The 19,520-nt window shown below is 38.9% G+C and overlaps 2 protein-coding genes across 2 annotated transcripts; both read left to right on the top strand.

The window, feature by feature from the left end:
* The first annotated feature begins 16,392 nt into the window (after positions 1–16,392).
* Positions 16,393–16,827, top strand: LOC141588547 (uncharacterized). Its single transcript, XM_074409984.1, has one exon. It carries the CDS (start codon positions 16,393–16,395, stop codon positions 16,825–16,827), a length of 435 nt encoding a protein of 144 aa, XP_074266085.1.
* Positions 16,828–16,852: 25 nt separating this feature from the next.
* Positions 16,853–18,591, top strand: LOC141588546 (uncharacterized). Its single transcript, XM_074409983.1, has 3 exons — positions 16,853–17,525; positions 17,788–17,888; positions 18,433–18,591. The coding sequence occupies exons 1-3, from the start codon at positions 16,853–16,855 to the stop codon at positions 18,589–18,591; spliced, it is 933 nt and encodes a 310-aa protein (XP_074266084.1).
* The last annotated feature ends 929 nt before the right edge of the window (positions 18,592–19,520 follow it).

The raw sequence follows: 19,520 nt of genomic DNA, 5'->3' as shown, positions 1-19,520 counted from the left end.
CACTCAAACCCATATCCTCAGCATACCTAGACTTCTCATTGAACTGCTTGTAGTACTCAGAAACTGACATATCAGATGTCATCTTAAACCCATCAAACTCCTCCCTCAGCTTACTCCTCACATGCTCTTGTACAAACTCTTTCCTCATAGCCCTCTGAAACTCTTCCCAAGGTATAGCAGGTAAGCCCTGGTTCGCATACATCTCCCTAGCACTCACCTTCACCTTATCCCACCACTCGCCAGCTGCTTCTCTCAGGTAGAACGCAGCTTGCTCTACTCTCATCTCATTAGGACAATGAACCAGGTCTAGTATATTCTCCATCTCACGATGCCAGTTGTCAAGAAGGTTTGGTTCCCCGGTCCCCTTGTACTCTTTTGGGTTGAACCTCGCTATATAGAGGGTGATCTTAGAGTGATCAACCTCCTTGTCCTTTCCCACTTTCTTTAAGGCCTCAGTAAGAGCATCTTGATGCTCCAACATCTTAACGATATCATCTATGTTCATGGTCTCAGCTCTCGCATAATAAGCGTTTCTCTTGGGCGGCATCTTGAAACTATATAAGAAAGGGTAGACATAAACATACGTACTAAAACCTCAAAACACGAAAGCGGATTGCCCAGAACACACTCGATCGAGTGTCTAACCCTACTCGATCGAGTAAGAGGCTACTCGATCGAGTGCCCACCATACTCGATCGAGTGCCTCGACATCAGACCCAAACAGACCTTCTGATCTCTAACCTACTCGACCGAGTAGCCAGGCTACTCGATCGAGTGACCCCCTACTCGATCGAGTGCCCGAGGTACTCGATCGAGTGCCCAAAAACACGATTCTGGTTGCAAAATCATCAAATACCCACTCGATCGAGTCAGACCCACTCGATCGAGTCATGCTAACTCGAATATGCTACCCGCATGTTATATCATATCCCAACATATTCTCTGCAACTTTATAACTCGACATATAAAATAGCTAAGCATGCATTTCTACCAAGCTTTTCATATGATCAACAAATCAACGATATCATATTATCAAATGCCACATAGTAAACAACCAACATGCTTCTTATTCAAACAATAGTTCTATATACTTCACCAACTTTTCATGCACAAACTCAACCTTCTACTCCAAACATCCAACAATTACAGCATACATCTCCACATTCACATACAAACTAAGAAACATCACATACGACCTTGACATATACCCCCCATGTGACCGGTTCAAAATTGTAGGGCGAGTTCGCGACTTTAGGAAGTCTCCCAAGCCTTTCCATTAGCTCCTACAACCTTTACCCCGGGTTCATTTTAATTGACTCCCTATATTCATTAAGTTCATTGGTTACAGGTTTCAGGATCGTCTCTCTGATACCATTTTGTAACACCCTCATACTCCAAGTGCCTTGCCAGGACCACCCAGGTATAAGGATGCTACCATCTCGGTTACCCGAGGCAATGATAATCAAATAAGAAATAATGAAACAACATTTAAATAAAAATACTTTAGCGAAAGGTTACAATCTCAAAACCAAAACCAAAATACGAATACATGTTTCAAACCAACTGTCTAATCAGCTAACTGAAATGTTTATTAAACTACTAGCTACAGCGGAAGACTTCTATCATCATACCGTGGCACATCCCAGCTATCCCGAGAACTCGACTCATACCGCTCAATAACCGCTCACCATCCCCGAATGGATCACCACGATTTTAAAACATTAAACGGGTCGATCTAATCACACAATTTATATAACCAACAAGATAAACAACACAAATTTCAAATAGTCACACACAATCACCCACTCCAATAAATCTCCGTCACCGATCGTCCACTGGACCACCACCCCGCCAGGGGCACCGCAGCCGTACCCACCAAATCCCCGCTCATCATACCGAGCGATAATCCTGTCCCATTAATGTGCACATCCCCTTCCGTGGCGGGTTCCACGAAGGGCGAAACTAGGGCGTGAAGCCACTCCCGCAAGTGACTCAACTCAGCCGAGAACGCATCTCGAGAACCAGAGACAAAAAATCACAACCATTAACAGCAATCAAACAACAACCGTCATAAAACCAATACGATAATAATCAGCAATTACACAACACCAACAATGCATTATGGGACTAATATTGAGTAGGGAAACCCTACCTAGAAAGCACAACACAATCAGACGATCTCACAGCTGATATCAAAATGCTTCCTCTACGAATCCTCCTCCTAACATACAAACATATAATCACTACCAATCATACAAACAACAAAACCCCTAAATCCCAATATTAGGGTTTAACCAACTTTAATGAAATGCTATAAAAACGGTATATAGGTCTTACCCTCGACGCAAGGATCACAACGGTATAAAGAAAGGTAAAATCCGACCTTCCAAGCTCCGGGATTTGCCAACAATGCGATTAAAGCGAATGATGTAGTTTGATTTCTCTTTTCACAGTAATTAGGTTTTAGAAAGTGTTTAAAGAATAGTGACGGAAGTAATATATACTCTAATCGCATTATTAACAAAACCCGAGAAATCATCCCCGTAGAATAAGCTTACTCGATCGAGTAGCTAAGGTACTCGATCGAGTGCCCCCTTACTCGATCGAGTATCCACGTTACTCGATCGAGTACCCAACAGGTCAGAAACTATTTTAATCTGCAACTCGCCCTTACTCGACAGAGTAAGGCCTACTCGATAGAGTACCCAGAGACTCATAAATACGTAGTATTACAGCTAGATCGTCTGATTCTGTGATTGCATTCCAGGTAGGGTTTTCCCTACTCAGTATTAACTACATGATGTGTGTGGTGGTTGTATTGTGATTGTTGATTAAATATACTGTTGGTGATCGTGACGGTTGGTTGTTATATTGTTGATTGTTGATTGTATCTCTGTCTGTCATCTTCGGGGCGTGTCCCTGGCTGAGTGGAGTCACTTGAGGGAGTGGCTTCACGCCCTTGGTTCTCCTCCTGTGGAACCCGCTACAGGAGGGATGTGCACATTAAGGAAACTTGGGTTATTAGCTCAGTGGTTGATGAGCGGGGATTTTGTGGGTACTCTGGCAAGACTACACACTTTAGTGTGTAGTCAGTTGTGTGGAGATTGATGATGGAGACTGGGGTTTAATGTGTTGATTGAGCTGTTTGGCATTTGTTTCATATTGGTTTGTATCGTGTAATTAGTACTGACCCCGTTGTTTGTTTTGTAAAACTGTGGTGATCCATTCGGGGATGGTGAGCAGTTGTTGAGCAGGTTTGATATGATGCATATGGGCTAGCTGGGATGAGTCATCACTTGGCAATAGAAGAGTCTTCTGCTGTGTCAGACGATGTCCTTAGTTGTTCGGTTTTGCTAGTAGACAGTTTTGGATTTGGTTGTATTTCAGTTAACAGTTTTGAGTTTGAACATGTAATCACTTAAACAGTATTTTACCTTTTTAAAGTATGTTTCTTCATTGTCTTATGATTATCATTGCCTCGGGTAACCGAGATGGTGACGTTCCTATACCTGAGTGGTCCTGGTAAGGCACTTGGAGTATGGGGGTGTCACAAAGTGGTATCAGAGCGACGATCCTGAAACCTGTAACCAATGAATCTAATGAATATAGGGAGTCAAATTAAAATGAACCCGGGGTAGAAGTTGTAGGAGCTAATTCAATGGCTTGGGAGACGTCCTAAAGTCGTTAACTCGCCCTACAATTTTGAACCGGTCACATGGGGTATGTGTCGGGATTATGATGTGTTATTTTCTTGTTTGCACTTTTACATAATGACATGTGGTGAAACGGTGGATGTATGAATGTGGAGGATAGGGTGTGGAATAAAAAGATGATGAGTATTGACTTATATGTTGGATGAATGAGGCATGTTGTTTATTTTATAATGTGGCATATTATTGATACGGAAGTAAAGTTGTTTTGCTTGAGTATATAGGGAGCTGCTTCTATAAATATATGAATTGTTGTTGTCGTCATGTTGATAGTATAAAGGTTGTATGTATAGTTGGGGAAAGAAAGATAAGAATGCGGGTAGTTATACGAGTCTGCATGACTCGATCGAGTGGAGGGCACTCGATCGAGTAGGTGAGAGGCTCGATCGAGTGGGTCTGACTCGATCGAGTAGGTGGTTTTGTGTTTTCTGGGCAGAAGCATATTTTGGGGCGCTCGATCGAGTAGGTAGGGGCACTCGATTGAGTGGGGTCAGCTCGATCGAGTGGCTAGTCAGTTCGATCGAGTGTGTTTTTGAGCAGTATTCTGATCAGGTTCTGGAGTCGAGGTACTCGATCGAGTAGATGGGGCACTCGATCGAGTGACCTCAACTCGATCGAGTGGGTGTTGGGGCTCGATTGAGTGGGTTTTATACAGGTCGTATGCATGTTTTGGGTTATGGTATGAGTGTTTATATCTACCTTTTCTTATACAAAGATTTGAAGAAGACTTTCTGGTGGCCTGGGATGAAGAAAGAAACAGCTGAGTTCGTGGCTCGTTGTTTGACATGTCAGAGAGTGAAAGGGGAGTAGCGACGACCACAAGGTAATTAGATTCAGTCTCTTGAGGTACCTGAGTGGAAGTTGGAGTCCATTTCTATGGATTTTATCGTGGGTTTACCGAAGAGTCAACAGGGTAACAACATGTATGGGTTATAGTGGATCGACTGACCAAGTCAGCTCATTTTGTGCCAATGAAAGATACATGGACTAAGACACAGTTAGCTATGGCTTATCGGAAGAACGTGGTTAGATTGCATGGGGTACCTAAAGATATAGTGTCTGACAGAGATTCGAGATTTATCTCACGGTTTTGGAAAGAGTTGCAGGAGTCCTTGGGGACTACCTTGAAGATGAGTACAGCATTTCACCCTGCGACAGATGGCGAGACTGAGAGGACCATTAACACTCTAGAGGATATGTTGCGAGCTTGTGTTATGGATTTTGGTGGTAGCTGGGAACAGAGATTGGATTTGATTGAGTTTTCTTACAACAACAACTATCACACCAGTATTGGCATGGCGTCATTTGAGGCTTTATATGGGAGGAGATGTAGGAGTCTGATTTGTTGGGACGATAGTGCCGAGGCAGTGGTTTTAGGACCAGAGATGGTACATGAGATGGTGGAGCAGATTAAGCTGATCAGACAGAGGATGAGAGCGGCCCAGGATCGACAAAAGAGTTATGCTGATCTACACCGGCGGGATATAGAGTTTCAAGTTGGAGACAAGGTTCTTTTGAAAGTGTCTCCTATGCGTGGGGTCATGAGATTTGGTAAGAAAGGGAAGCTGAGCCAGAAGTTCATAGGACCGTATGAGATCTTAGACCGGGTGGGTGAGGTTGCTTATCGGTTGGCATTACCGTCTGCTTTGGATAGGGTATATAATGTGTTTCATGTGCCTCAACTGCGGAAGTATGTTAGTGATCTGTCACATGTGTTAGAGGTAGAGAAAATAGAGCTGGATGAGTCCTTGTCTTATCTTGAGGTGCCTAAACAGATCCTTGACCGAAAGGTTAGGAAAACTAGACATGGTGAGACAGTGTTGCTTAAGGTTCTTTGGTCTAATCATGAGGTTGCGGAGGCTACATGGGAGGCGGAGGAGGTTATGAGGGAGCGGTACCCGTCTCTTTTTTATCAGATATGTATGGTTACGGGGACGTAACCTTGTTTCTTTTAGGGGAGTAGGAGATGGTCGCAAAGAGTTTTTACATGTTTTATGTTGATTTTGATATAGTTAGTAGTTGTTTGAGTCGGGTTGAGTTTGGTTGGGAAGTATGTTTTAGACTTTTATGTTGGGTTTTGTTTTTTGTTGTTGTGTCGGGAGAGTGTTAGGGTGTTTTTGTTTTGTTGTGGTTTGAACTTCTGGGACGAAGTTCCTTTTAAGGAAGGAAGACTGTAATACTACGGTTTTATGAGTCTTTGGGTACTCTATCGAGTGGGGCTTACTCTGTCGAGTAAGTATGTTTTTATACGAAACAGTAGTCTGCCTGTAGGGTACTCGATCACGTAGGCTTGGCACTCGATCGAGTAAGTGGCACTCGATCGAGTACGTGACTTACTCGATCGAGTAAGTTGTTTTACGGGTGATATTTGACGGGTTTTGTTAATAATGCGGGAATGGTATATAGGCTTTTGTCACTTTTCTCAAAACACTTTTACAACCTAAAACCTTCAAGAGAAGATTTGGAGTTACGTTGAATCATCCTCGCCGCATTATTAGCAAATCCCGGAGCTAGAAGTGTCGGATTTTGTCATTCTTTATACCTTTGTGATCCTTGCGTCGAGGGTAAGCTTTACATATAACTTTTTATATTGTTTTGTTAATATTGGTTAAACCCTAATTGGGTGATTTGGGGGTTTTTATGATTATGTGGTTAAGGTAGCAATTTTATGAATGTATGTATAGGAGGAGGGTTCGTAGAGGAGAGATTTTGAGACAACTGCTAGATCGTTTAATTCTGTGATTGCATTCCAGGTAGGGTTTTCCCTACTCAGTATTAATTACATGATGTGTGTGGTGGTTATATTGTGATTGTTGATTAAGTATACTGCTGGTGATCGTGACAGTTGTTGGTTATATTATTGATTGTTGATTGTATCTCTGTCTGTGATCTTCGGGGCGTGTCCCTGGCTGAGTGGAGTCACTTGCGGAAGTGGCTTCACGCCCTTGGTTCGCCTCCTGTAGAACCCGCCACAGGAGGGATGTGCACATTAAGGAAACTTGGGTTATTCGCTCAGTGGTTGATGAGCGGGGATTTGGTGGGTACGGCTGCGGTCCCCCACTGGCGGTGTGGAGTACCTGTTGCGGTGGGTACTCTGCCAAGACTACACACTTTAGTGTGTAGTCAGTTGTGTGGAGATTGATGATGGAGACTGGGGTTTGATGTGTTGATTGAGTTGTTTGGCATTTGTTTCGTATTGGTTTGTATCGTGTAATTAGTACTGGCCACGTTGTTTGTTTTGTAAAACTGTGGTGATCCATTCGGGGATGGTGAGCAGTTGTTGAGCAGGTTTGATACGATGCATATGGGCTAGCTGGGATGAGTCATCACTTGGCAATAGAAGAGTCTTCCACTGTGTCAGACGATGTCCTTAGTTGTTCAGTTTTGCTGGTAGACAGTTTTGGATTTGGTTGTATTTCAGTTAACAGTTTTGAGTTTGAACATATAATCACTTAAACAGTATTTTACCTTTTTAAAGTATGTTTCTTCATTGTCTTATGATTATCATTATCTCGGGTAACCGAGATGGTGACGTTCCTATACCTGAGTGGTCCTGGTAAGACACTTGGAGTATGGTGGTGTCACAGAAAGAGGAGGGGACCAATTACTAAATGACAAGTGGACCAAGTTGAGTTTAAATGATCAAATTACTCATAAAGTTTTCTTAAAATAGAAAGGACAACAATTGACTGAGACACCCCAATATGGAAAAGTACAACAACTAACCGGGACAGAGGGAGTAATTTATAGTCGAGGTTATGTTCTCCAAAGGTAGTCTTACTGTTTTCAGTTGACTGCACGTAAGCCGTAGAAAGAACATTGAATATTTTAGAAGAACCACACAGCTTAACAGTTATATAAACATGACTGATTGGATCAACGCCGTAAATTTAATGAAATAATATGATGGCATGAAGCATTAGTCAATTAAGCAAATGATCCATTTTTTATTAATCCCTTAAACATTCAGTGTCCAGCTGGTTATTTGATTATTAACAATAAATATGGAAAATGACACCTAGACCTAGTTACTCTAACCTTTCTCTTTCTTACAGATTATGCAACTCATTAAAAGACATGCATGGCGAACTGTGATGGTTCTAATTTGTGATGTTCAGCTAGACTCTTAAGACGAATATATTCGTTATATTCCTCTTAAGGTTAAAACAGATCAAATATGTTTCCTCAATAAAATGTATAGGGAATAACAAAATATCAGTCTAAACTAAATAACTGGAATATTACTTAACTCAAGGAGCATAGCCTAAATGTTGTCTGAAGTGCGCGCACAAACACAGGATCAACACCAAGTTAACAGCTGGTACCGAAGCTGCAGAGCTGCCGTCATGACTCTCATATCTTAATTTTTTTACCATTTTTGGAGACACGTTTACCAAGAGTGAGGACCGGTGGCTACAAATGCCGCAAGCTGATTCAGAAGACTCAAGACAACTGTTTTCTCAATTCTTTCTGAAAACAAACCTTATTTATATAACACCGTGATCATCTCTTCTAAATCAATATGTTGATATGCATATGGCCAATTACAAGTACAATATGTACTTCTGAAGTAACAATAGAATGAGTTCTCCCCATTTTCCACATCCTTACTTGCCTCAAGCTTAGAAAAGAAGTTGCCGGGATTGGAATTCACACTATCACTCCTAAAAAACAACACAAAAATTGATACTCTTGCTGTAGAAATTATCCAAGATTCATATAGCCACAGAAAAAATCTATCGAATACAGTACAAGAGTTAGCATGTACGCACTAACACTTCGTTGTCTCATATTTCATTTTACCTTTTCTACGGCTTCTTGCATACATTTTCGGATAGCAAAGTGAAAGTTCGTGGTTTAGGACTATAGTTTAAGTCAAGCTTCTCCATTAATAAGATGTACGATATAAAATATGGTACGGTTTTGTTTAATGGTAATTACCTTTTCTGTATACAATTTGATTAATATTGCTCAATAATCTGTCTGTATCTGTCTGTCTGGAAGCAGTCATTTGCACATGAATGCACGTGTCGCCTTTTTTGGATGTTATGCGTTTAAATCTTTGTAAAAGACAGGACGTGGCTAACACGTTTTCGCCTACATCAATGCCTGTATTCGTGTCCTTGCCTCTTCTACTGAATCTTTGCATGAGAGTAATATAGTTTATGTGTTACACCTGTTACTATTAACATAAATGGTTTTTTTTTTTTGCTTCTATGAGACTATATCTTTGTAGAATGTGCTTAATATGCTTTATTTAAAATAAAATAACCGTCCTTATATTGCGGTTAAGAAGCTGTCAGTCGTTTATGTTTCTAACTCACTTTTGCTGTTTGCAGTAAGTAGAATTTGAAAATAAATCTAAGTGAGCTTGTTGGGGATAAAGCAAAACTACTTTCACAAATCGCTACGCAAAATCCAAAGGTTAGTACCTCTATATAATTATAATTCAAGTAATAATTTTTTTGTAGTTGTCGTTGTTGTGGAATTCAAATTTCCTATCTTAGCTTAAATTCTCTATTTCTGCCGACGCGATCATAACTTTTACGGACAGAGGGATGACATCTTCAAAAGTAGTGGTTTGTGTGATGTGTTATATTGGAACCTATATAAAGAAGTTATTCTAACACATAGAATAATATTTATTCAAGAAATTGTTTGGACAATTTTAATGACGCTACATCTGTAGGTATTACTCATTAAAATAATATATTAAACTTTGCCGCAGGCATATTCTAAATAATAAAAATTGTACTTATATTGTTTTACAACAAATTTACGGTCTCGATTACTTAATAGCATCTTTTTGAAAAACTTTGAAAGTTGTCACTTTGTAATATTTGTTTCTTTTTTATATTTTACTTGGTCCTTATAAGATTTTAGTTGTTGCTTCTATTGAATAACTTCTTTGTAAAACAGTTCTTTAGTATGAATATACTAAAGCACGTTGCATCGTGTTCTCGTGCAAGTCAGCAATCGAAGAAAAAAAACCTGCTTCGTCAAATATTAGTCGAAAGGTAAACTGACCGGGCAGTCGTATACCTATCAAAAATAACCAACTGGTCTAACTAATATAGCTAGGGAAGTCGGGTCGATCTCCACAGGGAGATGGGAAAATGTCAGCTTTGTCTAAGTTCGTCACGGTAACCAATTTGGGGGGTTGAATTTGATTGTTTTAAACTAAAGAGACTAAGAAAGAGAGGAAAAGCAAGAGAATAAAGATTAAGCAAATATGGAGAAAGCAGCTAAGACAGTCGGTTCACCATGATCATTCAGTCAGGCAATTTAGGTCTCAGGTCAATGCAAGTGTGGTCTAAGGGGCAGTGAATATCTCCTTCCGGTCTCAATTCACCCTAAAGCACAAATAGCTTAGCTTCCGCCCTCACTACGGTGCCCTAATGTTCGCTACGAGTCTCACCCTTTCCAACCTTCCGGTCCAGGTCAAGGTTTACTATGATTAAAATGACTAATTGCGTCGACTCAATTAGACAGAAACAATTAATTGTAGCGATTAACATCAAAGACTACACAAGCATTAACCTAATATGGCGATTACTATTCATTCTTAATCATGGATTCTCTAGTCTTAGCAAGAGGGAATTAGCTACACATCATTATCGAAACAACAACAATAATATATAGATAATAGGAATTGAACATGATAATAATAAACAAGAGGAATTCAAATAAGCAATCGCAGAGATAAAAGAAGAGAAAGAAGTATAAGCAATAATATAAATTAAAAGTAGGAATTAAGAATTTAAAAAGAGAAAATAGTACCGATTACAAGTTCCGAATTTGAGCAGTAGAATAGAATAGAGTAAAGGAAAGGGAAGCAGTCCGGAAGAAGAAGTGTGGAAGAGTTACGCAGTCTACTTAGTAAAGTAGTACCGAAATTCCCTTCCTAAACCTAATCCAAAACCTAATTACAAAAGCCCATACGAAAATAGGCGGAAAAACATAATTACAGGGACAAACCACTCGATCGAGTGGAATAAAACCGCTCGATCGAGTAACTAAGCAACAAACCCCTCGATCGAGTGGAAATAAACCACTCGATCGAGTAACTCCTTATAATGCCTTCTCGATCGAGTAATATTTATGCTCGATCGTGTGATCTTCATGATATAAAGCATTCGATCGACTAGAAAAGTAGTCGATCGAGCTATTTTGGCACGTTAGGCACTATGACACCTTTCGAAATCAGCTCACGCGTCTTCAAAGTGATAGATTCCAAGCTCTGATCCCGTGTTCTCCATAAATGCATGCAAATGGGACGAGTTTAGGCTCGATTTATCATCTTTTCGGTCTATACCTGCAATTTACACAAGACAAACCAAAGTAGACTATTCGGGAGTATTTGTAGCTAGATGCCACGTAAAATAGTACAAAAATGCGTGTAAAAATGAGGTAAAAACCTTATATAAAATACACGCATCAAATCTCCCCAAACCAAACTTTTGCTTGTCCCCAAGCAAACTATGAATGCAACTAAGAATAAACAGTGGAACGGGGCCAACGCATCGGCTACAAATCATTCACCAAACCAGTTTAATGCAACAACTAACAAAGTGGCAAATGATAAATGCAAACGAGTTAAATCAATGTTTCAAACTTACTGAACCGTCGACTTTGCAAGACTCAAGGATATCGGACTCTCACAGGTCGCTCATCACTCAATATTTAGGCAGAGGTGAGTATATATGTGAAAGATAGAAAGAAGTAAAGACACTCACCTAACTCGACCTATAAGAACATGCATGCATTTAACATGAATAAAGTCTTCTACAAGCGTACATACGCATTCCAACCAAACTAATGACCAAGACACATGCCGAGCACTTACATTTGGGTAAGTGAGGTAATGGGTAAGAAGGGGCTAAGATGAATTTGGAAATGTGGAGTTAGTAGCCAAACTAGCAACACGGATCTAAATATTGAACTGCATCCCAACTTCATACTCAATATAACAAAACAAAACGGTGCAAATTCGATGCACTAAACTCACAATACTCCATAAACTTGTCAACTCCCCAAAAGATATAAATAAGACATGAGAGTAAAAATCATCTTATACAATTTTCCATTTTTCGCATATGATTTTTCTTTCTTTTTTTTTCATTTTTCTTTTTCAATTCTTTTTTTTTTCTATTTTTTTCTCTTTTCATAGCATTTTTCTTTTCATTCCCTTCAATTCTTCCACCGACTTCTGAAATCAGAAATATAACCAAACTGCAGTAAAGGATTCCAAACAGCTACTCATCACTAGCTCGGCTAGGGTATGCAAAATTATAGAATGTAGCTAATAGGACAAAAAGGCAATTTGGCTATGTGAGGCTCATGGGTAGAATGAAATAAAGGGAACTGTCTCTCCTAACATGTGTCACCATCCACAGACCGAATGCATACAGGTATTAAGAAGACTAGACTCATGCTTATGCAAATTGATGTTACATGCCTTACAGAGAGTATTACTCACATCCTAAATAAAATCGGTCATGAATGTCACCAGTTTATAAAGCTCTAACCTCAGAATGTAATGTAGATGCCAATATATGAGTCAAGTCTATTCGTTCAGATAAGAGAGAAACAAAAACTCGTAGATTATGCACATTATCATGCCAACAATATGTTAAGAATATGCAGGGCCATGGTAAGAATTCAAAGTAGCGTCAAAGTTCAAACGTTCCGACTCAAAATAAACGTGAAAATTTTTGAATTTTTGAAATTTTCTAAAATTTTTTGAATTTTATGTGATTTTTGAAATAAAAACAACGATGCATGCTAAAATGAGTAAACGTCCAAACGGAAATGCAAGAAAACATGCATACACAGATTAAAATGAGTAAACGTCCACCCTCACTACGGTGCCCTAATGTTCGCTACGAGTCTCACCCTTTCCAACCTTCCGGTCCAGGTCAAGGCTTACTATGATTAAAATGACTAATTGCGTCGACTCAATTAGACAGAAACAATTAATTGTAGCGATTAACATCAAAGACTACACAAGCATTAACCTAATATGGCAATTACTATTCCTTCATAATCATGGATTCCCTAGTCTTAGCAAGAGGGAATTAGCTACACATCATTATCGAAACAACAAAAATAATATATAGATAATAGGAATTGAACATGATAATAATAAACAAGAGGAATTCAAATAAGCAATCGCAGAGATAAAAGAAGAGAAAGAAGTATAAGCAATAATATAAATTAAAAGTAGGAATTAAGAATTTAAAAAGAGAAAATAGTACCGATTACAAGTTCCGAATTTGAGCAGTAGAATAGAATAGAGTAAAGGAAAGGGAAGCAGTCCGGAAGAGGAAGTGTGGAAGAGTTACGCAGTCTACTTAGTAAAGTAGTACCGAAATTCCCTTCCTAAACCTAATCCAAAACCTAATTACAAAAGCCCATACGAAAATAGGCGGGAAAACATAATTACAGGGACAAACCACTCGATCGAGCGGAATAAAACCGCTCGATCGAGTAACTAAGCAACAAACCCCTCGATCGAGTGGAAATAAACCACTCGATCGAGTAACTCCTTATAATGCCTTCTCGATCGAGTAATATTTATGCTCGATCGTGTGATCTTCATGATATAAAGCATTCGATCGACTAGAAAAGTGGTCGATCCAGCTATTTTGGCACGTTAGGCACTATGACACCTTCCGAAATCAGCTCACGCGTCTTCAAAGTGATAGATTCCAAGCTCCGATCCCGTGTTCTCCATAAATGCATGAAAATGGGACGAGTTTAGGCTCGATTTATCATCTTTTCGGTCTATACCTGCAATTTACACAAGACAAACCAAAGTAGACTATTCGGGAGTATTTGTAGCTAGATGCCACGTAAAATAGTACAAAAATGCGTGTAAAAATGAGGTAAAAACCTTATATAAAATACACGCATCATAAACGTTTTTGAAGGTTTTCCAAATCCACTTTCTAAGCCATATGTTCTTCCCTTACCGTCATTGTGTCGCTACTGCGGTGCAAAACTGCTCAAAAATGAATTGCAAAGCTTTTGTTGCTTTCATGGAGATATACGCCTTGCACAAATCGTTCCGCCAAATAATCTCCGTCTACTATTCCTGTCAAATGATTTTGTATCCCAAAATTTCATAAAGTACGTGATGTTGTACAACAGTTCTTTTGCTTTTACTTCATTCGGAGTAAAAAGGGACAGTGAACTTGCGCATAGAAATCGCGGCATCTATACGTTTAGAGTTCATGGCCAGGCGTATCATTTCATCAATGACATTTTGCCTACTGCCGAGCGGCCGCGCTATATCCAACTCTATTTCTTTGATACAGATTTAGAATTATGGCACAGACTATAGATTTTATCAGATATAGAGCGTCGCGTAGTTCAGGCTTTGATGCACATTATGGAGTTCAATCCATACATGCGATTCTTTAGATAGTTGAGGAACATCGGTATAGATGACGAAAGCCGATTCGTAATAAAATCGGATCCTTTGCAAGATCAACGAACTCATAATGCCCGGACGACATCCCAGCTTACTGCAATTTGGATTGATGATGAAAATTCATCAGCTCCTCCGCGACATGACGTCGTTGTACATGCAATTTCAGGAACAAGTCACAGAATATTACACTATTACGGTTGCTATGATCCATTACAGTACCCTATTTTATTTCCTTTTGGCGAAACAGGCTGGCATCATCGTATTTATTGATTCAATTCCAATCGTCGATGTCGTCCTGATTGCCCTGCTTTTCCGGTCAATGAAATTCTAATACAAAAAGCGGACGATTTGCTTTAGAACGAAGAACAAGGTCCGCATCTTTATATTCTCTTTTTCAGTATATCTTTTTTTCCTATCTCTTCTCCTCAATCCAATACCATCCGCTGCCTTCTACTTACAGTGGCAGGTACTTCGGAGTCAGAGAAAAAAGTCTCCTGCAGAGAATATTACTGCTATCGACTTCAGATTCGTCCAGCTGATTCTTCGATATTGTTAAGAAGTGGTCGTCTTCTCCAACAATATACGGTAGATATGTATATTAAAATTGAGACAACTCGACTCGATTACATAAGAAATAATCATAATATAATTCGAGCTGACTTATATCAAGGAACTATAGATAGTCATGCCGCTGGGCAGAGATCTGGTGCGAACATTGGTCGTTAATTCATATTGCCAGCCAGCTTCATTGGATGTGATCGTGATTTTAGACGTCGCTATCTTTCTTTTATGACTGTGGTTCAGCGATACGGAAAGCCAGATATATTTATGACGATGACATGCAACCCCCGTTGGCCAGAAATTAAGCGAGAACTATCTCCTTTTGAGGAAGCTCGGAACAGACCTGGCCTTATTTCGCGGGTCTTTTGAGTGAAATTATTTGAGTTAAAGAAAGACATCTGCGTGCGTAAAATATTTGGCAATGTATCTGGATACGTTTACGTCGTTGAATTTCAAAAAAGAGGTTTGTCGCATGCCCATTTTCTAATCATTCTTGATTCGACGAGTAAAATAAGGACTCCGGACCAATATGATGACTTCTTCTGTGCGAAGTTGCCTAACAATGCTGAAAACCCACATCTATACTCTTCAGTTGTTCGCCACATGATGCACGGGCCTTGCAATAGAGCCAACTATTCAAATCCCTGCATGAAAAATGATAGATGTAAGAACCACTACCCTCTTGAGTTTTCAGATACGACAACTAATGGCCGGGATTCATATCCTATATATCGTAGAAGAAATACTGGCGTTCATGTAATTGTTCGAGGATCAGAGCTCAATAATCAATGGGTTGTTCCATACAATCCTTTTCTTTTAGCTAAATATGACTGTCACTTAAACGTAGAAATATGTTCTACCATTAAAGCAGTTAAATACATGTACAAGTACGTTTATAAGGGCCATGATCGAGTGTCGTTTGCTGTTACTGATCCTAGAAATTAGTCTTCCTTTAACGAGATTACTGCTTACCAATCTGCTCGCTAGATTACTCCACCAGAAGCCACATGGCGAATTTTTGGATTTCATTTGAATGAGATACATCCTAACGTTGTTCCATTACAAGTGCACCTACCAAACATGAAAACTGTTGGTTTCCATCCCTGGGAAAACCTTGGTAACGTTTTAGATGACGACGCACGTAATAGAACAATGTTAGCGGCTTTCTTTGAGCGAAATTTGAATGACAATTTTGCTAAGACATTGTTATACAATCAATTTCCAGAACATTGTGTATGGCATGATCGAAAAAGAGATAAATTCTGGACTCCGCGTGAGAAAGGGTTTGCCTTAGGTCATTTGGTGTACGCAAATTCATCTAAAGGAGAGCGCTACTATTTACGTCTTCTTCTAGCAAACGTTCGAGGGCCTACATCCTTTGATGACCTCAAATCCATTAATGGCATAATGTGTACTTCATTTCAAGACTCCTCATTCAGGCGAGGTTTGCTTGAAGCAGATGATTCTATTGAGCAGTGCTTAGAAGAAGCCTCACGGTATCGGATGCCTGGTGCGCTTCGTAGATTATTTTGAACTTTGCTCATTTATTGTCATCCAAAAAACCCTAGATTGCTTTGGGATAAATTTTACCCAGTCTTCTCAGAGGACTATGCATATGCATTTCCATTGCAAAGGCGAAAAATACTACAACTGACCCTTCGAAATATTTGTTATATGGTCGAATCAATGGGCAAAAGCTTCAGTACTTTCGATTTTGGGGATTTAAAATTGGACGAAATAGATGTAGACAGATCGAACATGAAAGAAATTGAAGAAGAACTTAATATTCCAATAAGTTCTGAGGAATTAAATGTTGTGCACATGCTTAATACAGAACAGCGTTACGCTTATGACACAATTTACAGAAGGGTTACAAAAAATGAAAGAGGTTCTTTTTTCTTAGACGGGCCTGGTGGTACAGGAAAAACTTTTTTGTATAAAACATTGCTTGCGAATCTCAGAGTCAAAGATATTATTGCAATTGTGGTTGCAAGCTCAGGTATTGCTGCCGCCAATCTCCCTGGTGGCAGAACATGTAATTCTCGATTCAAGATCCCTCTTGACATCGAAGAGAATCAAAGTTCGCAAATCTCAAAACAAAGTTCTCTAGCAGAACTGTAGGTTAGTCATTTGGGATGAAGAACCTATGGCAAAACGCCAGGCAATCGAACACTTTGAAAATACCATGCGTGATGTTTGCTCAAGCAGCCTTCTTTTTGGTGGCAAAATTGTTGTATTTGGTGGAGACTTCCGACAGGTGCTGCCCATTATACCGAAAATTATATTGCGAGAGGCAATCAATTCAAGTTTTGTGATGTCTCCGCTGTGGCCAAAACTTGAAAAATTACATTTGACTGTAAATATGCGTGCTATGCGCGATCCAGCATTTGGTAATTTTGTTTTAGGTGTTGGTGACGGCTCGCATCCTTATGAAAATGGAGAGGATATCAAATTACCAAGATCAATCGTTATATCTGGAACAGAAGAACATGCACTAATAGAACGGTTGATTGATGCAATATATCCAGACATACAACTAATAACTACAGATCCATCACTAACTACGACAAGAGCAATATTGACACCGAAAAATGATGATGCACAGACTATAAATGCTATGTTAGTTTCCAAACAAGAAGGTGAACCATTTACCTACAGGAACTTCGACGAAGCGACAGACATAACAACTGCGCCGTATCCGACGGAATTTCTAAATACACTGCAGCCAAGCGGTCTTCCACTACATGAATTGATACTGAAAAAGAATAGTCCCATTATTTTGTTGAGGAATTTAGATCCAACTTCTGGACTTTGCAACGGTACACGGCTTATATGCAAAGGCTTTGATCAAAATGTCATAGATCAGACGCAAAAATTGATGTCGGTCACCACAAGGGCGAAAGAGTTTCTATACCAAGAATTCCACTTCAACCATCCCTTACTGACAAATTTCCTTTTCAATTCAAAAGAAAACTGTTTCCCATAAAATTAAGTTTTGCAATGAATATCAATAAAGCAGAAGGTCAAACACTTGGTAAAGTTGGCATATATCTACCATGTCCTGTATTTTCCCACGACCAGCTATAGTTGCTCTTTCAAGAGCAACTCAAAGTTCAGATGTCACAGTAGCAGTTCTTCCGCATTGTACTTTGAATGACAGTTGGAGACGTACAAGAAATATTGTATGCTACGAAGTACTACATAATGCTAGATAAAACTAAATGGATGTTTCTAAAATTTATGTAATTATTTTTTTCCTAGATTTGTTACTCCAGTAGTGTTTCTGTACATAATTTCATGCTTGTCAGTTTTGTTTGTAACTTTATTTGTATGTAATTTTTTTTTTGGCATTTCATATTTCTTTTTTCATTTCGTGATTACAAAAAAAAAAACAAAAAAATCGGTGTGTACAACGTCGTTGCCTCCAATTCTTTATGATTTTCGTATTAAAATAATTCGATTTTGTGCGTCATCTTTAAATTTTATTCATGTACTACTGCATTACCCCTTAAAAAAGGAAAATAATTAAACATTGTCATTTGTCAGCTATTGGAAAATTTGTTCTGCAAATAATTACGTGTGTCTAAAATTTAGAAACACTATCTTCTATGACTTCCTCTATTTTTATCCTACTGTATATGTTTATTACTTCGCTTTCATTTTAACACTTTCTCTGACATATATTCACAGCTTCAATATCTTAACCTAAACTATCTTAATTTGTAGATTGAAATGACTCCTCTAAGAATCCCTCTTGCCTGTGCAACTGATCGTACTCGAAACTTCGCCATAGTCGTACGTCTGGAGTCCTTACTCGCTTCCAAAAAGGCAAGGCTAGGAGATAAAACTCTTCAAAATTTGCTCTTCAGTGACAGAGAGTTATAAATCAAAATATTATACAACATATACTTATTGTTTACAGTTGGAACTGCTAAAGTTTTCTAACTTTTATTTTGCTCTTTTACTTATGCATCAGGGAACATAAATGTTAGCAACTATCTATGAGGAAGATATTGTTTATTATAAAGACATTTTTCGTGAAGGTCACGAGTATGAAATTCCAAATTCAATCATTAAAATCATTCCTGAAAAATTCAGATATGAAAACAATATCTATCAAATGACATTGAAAGGAGGTATGGATGTAGTTGATCTCAGTCCCACTGAAAATGAAAGGACATATTGGGTTCCAGTAAATGCAGTAACAAGTTGTCTAGATCGTAAAGAACGATTTGGTGATTGCCGCTATATTTTATCATATTTGCTATTTTATAGAAGTTTAGCAAATTTTGTTGTTCGCAATTTTTTCTTTTTTCCATGTAGATATAGTTGGCGTAGCTATTTCTATTGGATCCTTAAAAACAGTTACGACGAGAACATCTGGTGATACTCAACAAGCAAGAGACATAGTTATTGTTGACTAGAGGTAACAAACTTAAGAAATGCAATTTTTCAATGCCCATTATGTAAAAAATTTCTTCTATTTCACTTTACCTCTATATACAGGATGCAGCCGGTCGTTGTAACCGCTTGACATTTGAATGCTTTAGAACCTACAGAAAAATTGCACGTGTCATAGAATCTCTACCCGTTGTACAGGTCACTCGGGTTAGAGCAGCCAGATTTGGAGGTATGTTACCGTATTTTAAAATAATTATCAATTTTATGAAGCATATGATAAAAAAATACAATACACAGGGAGTTGCTGGGGTACTACTCGTTTTTCAAGCATCATACTAAACAGCAATATTTCCGCCGCAGCAGAATTACGGATATGGTATGATAAAATTTAGTTTTTTGCAGTTTAAGCTCAT

This window comes from Silene latifolia, chromosome 6 (genome assembly GCF_048544455.1).
Source record: "Silene latifolia isolate original U9 population chromosome 6, ASM4854445v1, whole genome shotgun sequence".
Taxonomy (NCBI): Eukaryota; Viridiplantae; Streptophyta; class Magnoliopsida; order Caryophyllales; family Caryophyllaceae; genus Silene; species Silene latifolia.
Note: the sequence above shows the minus strand (reverse complement) of the source record. Positions and strands in the feature narration are given on the sequence as shown.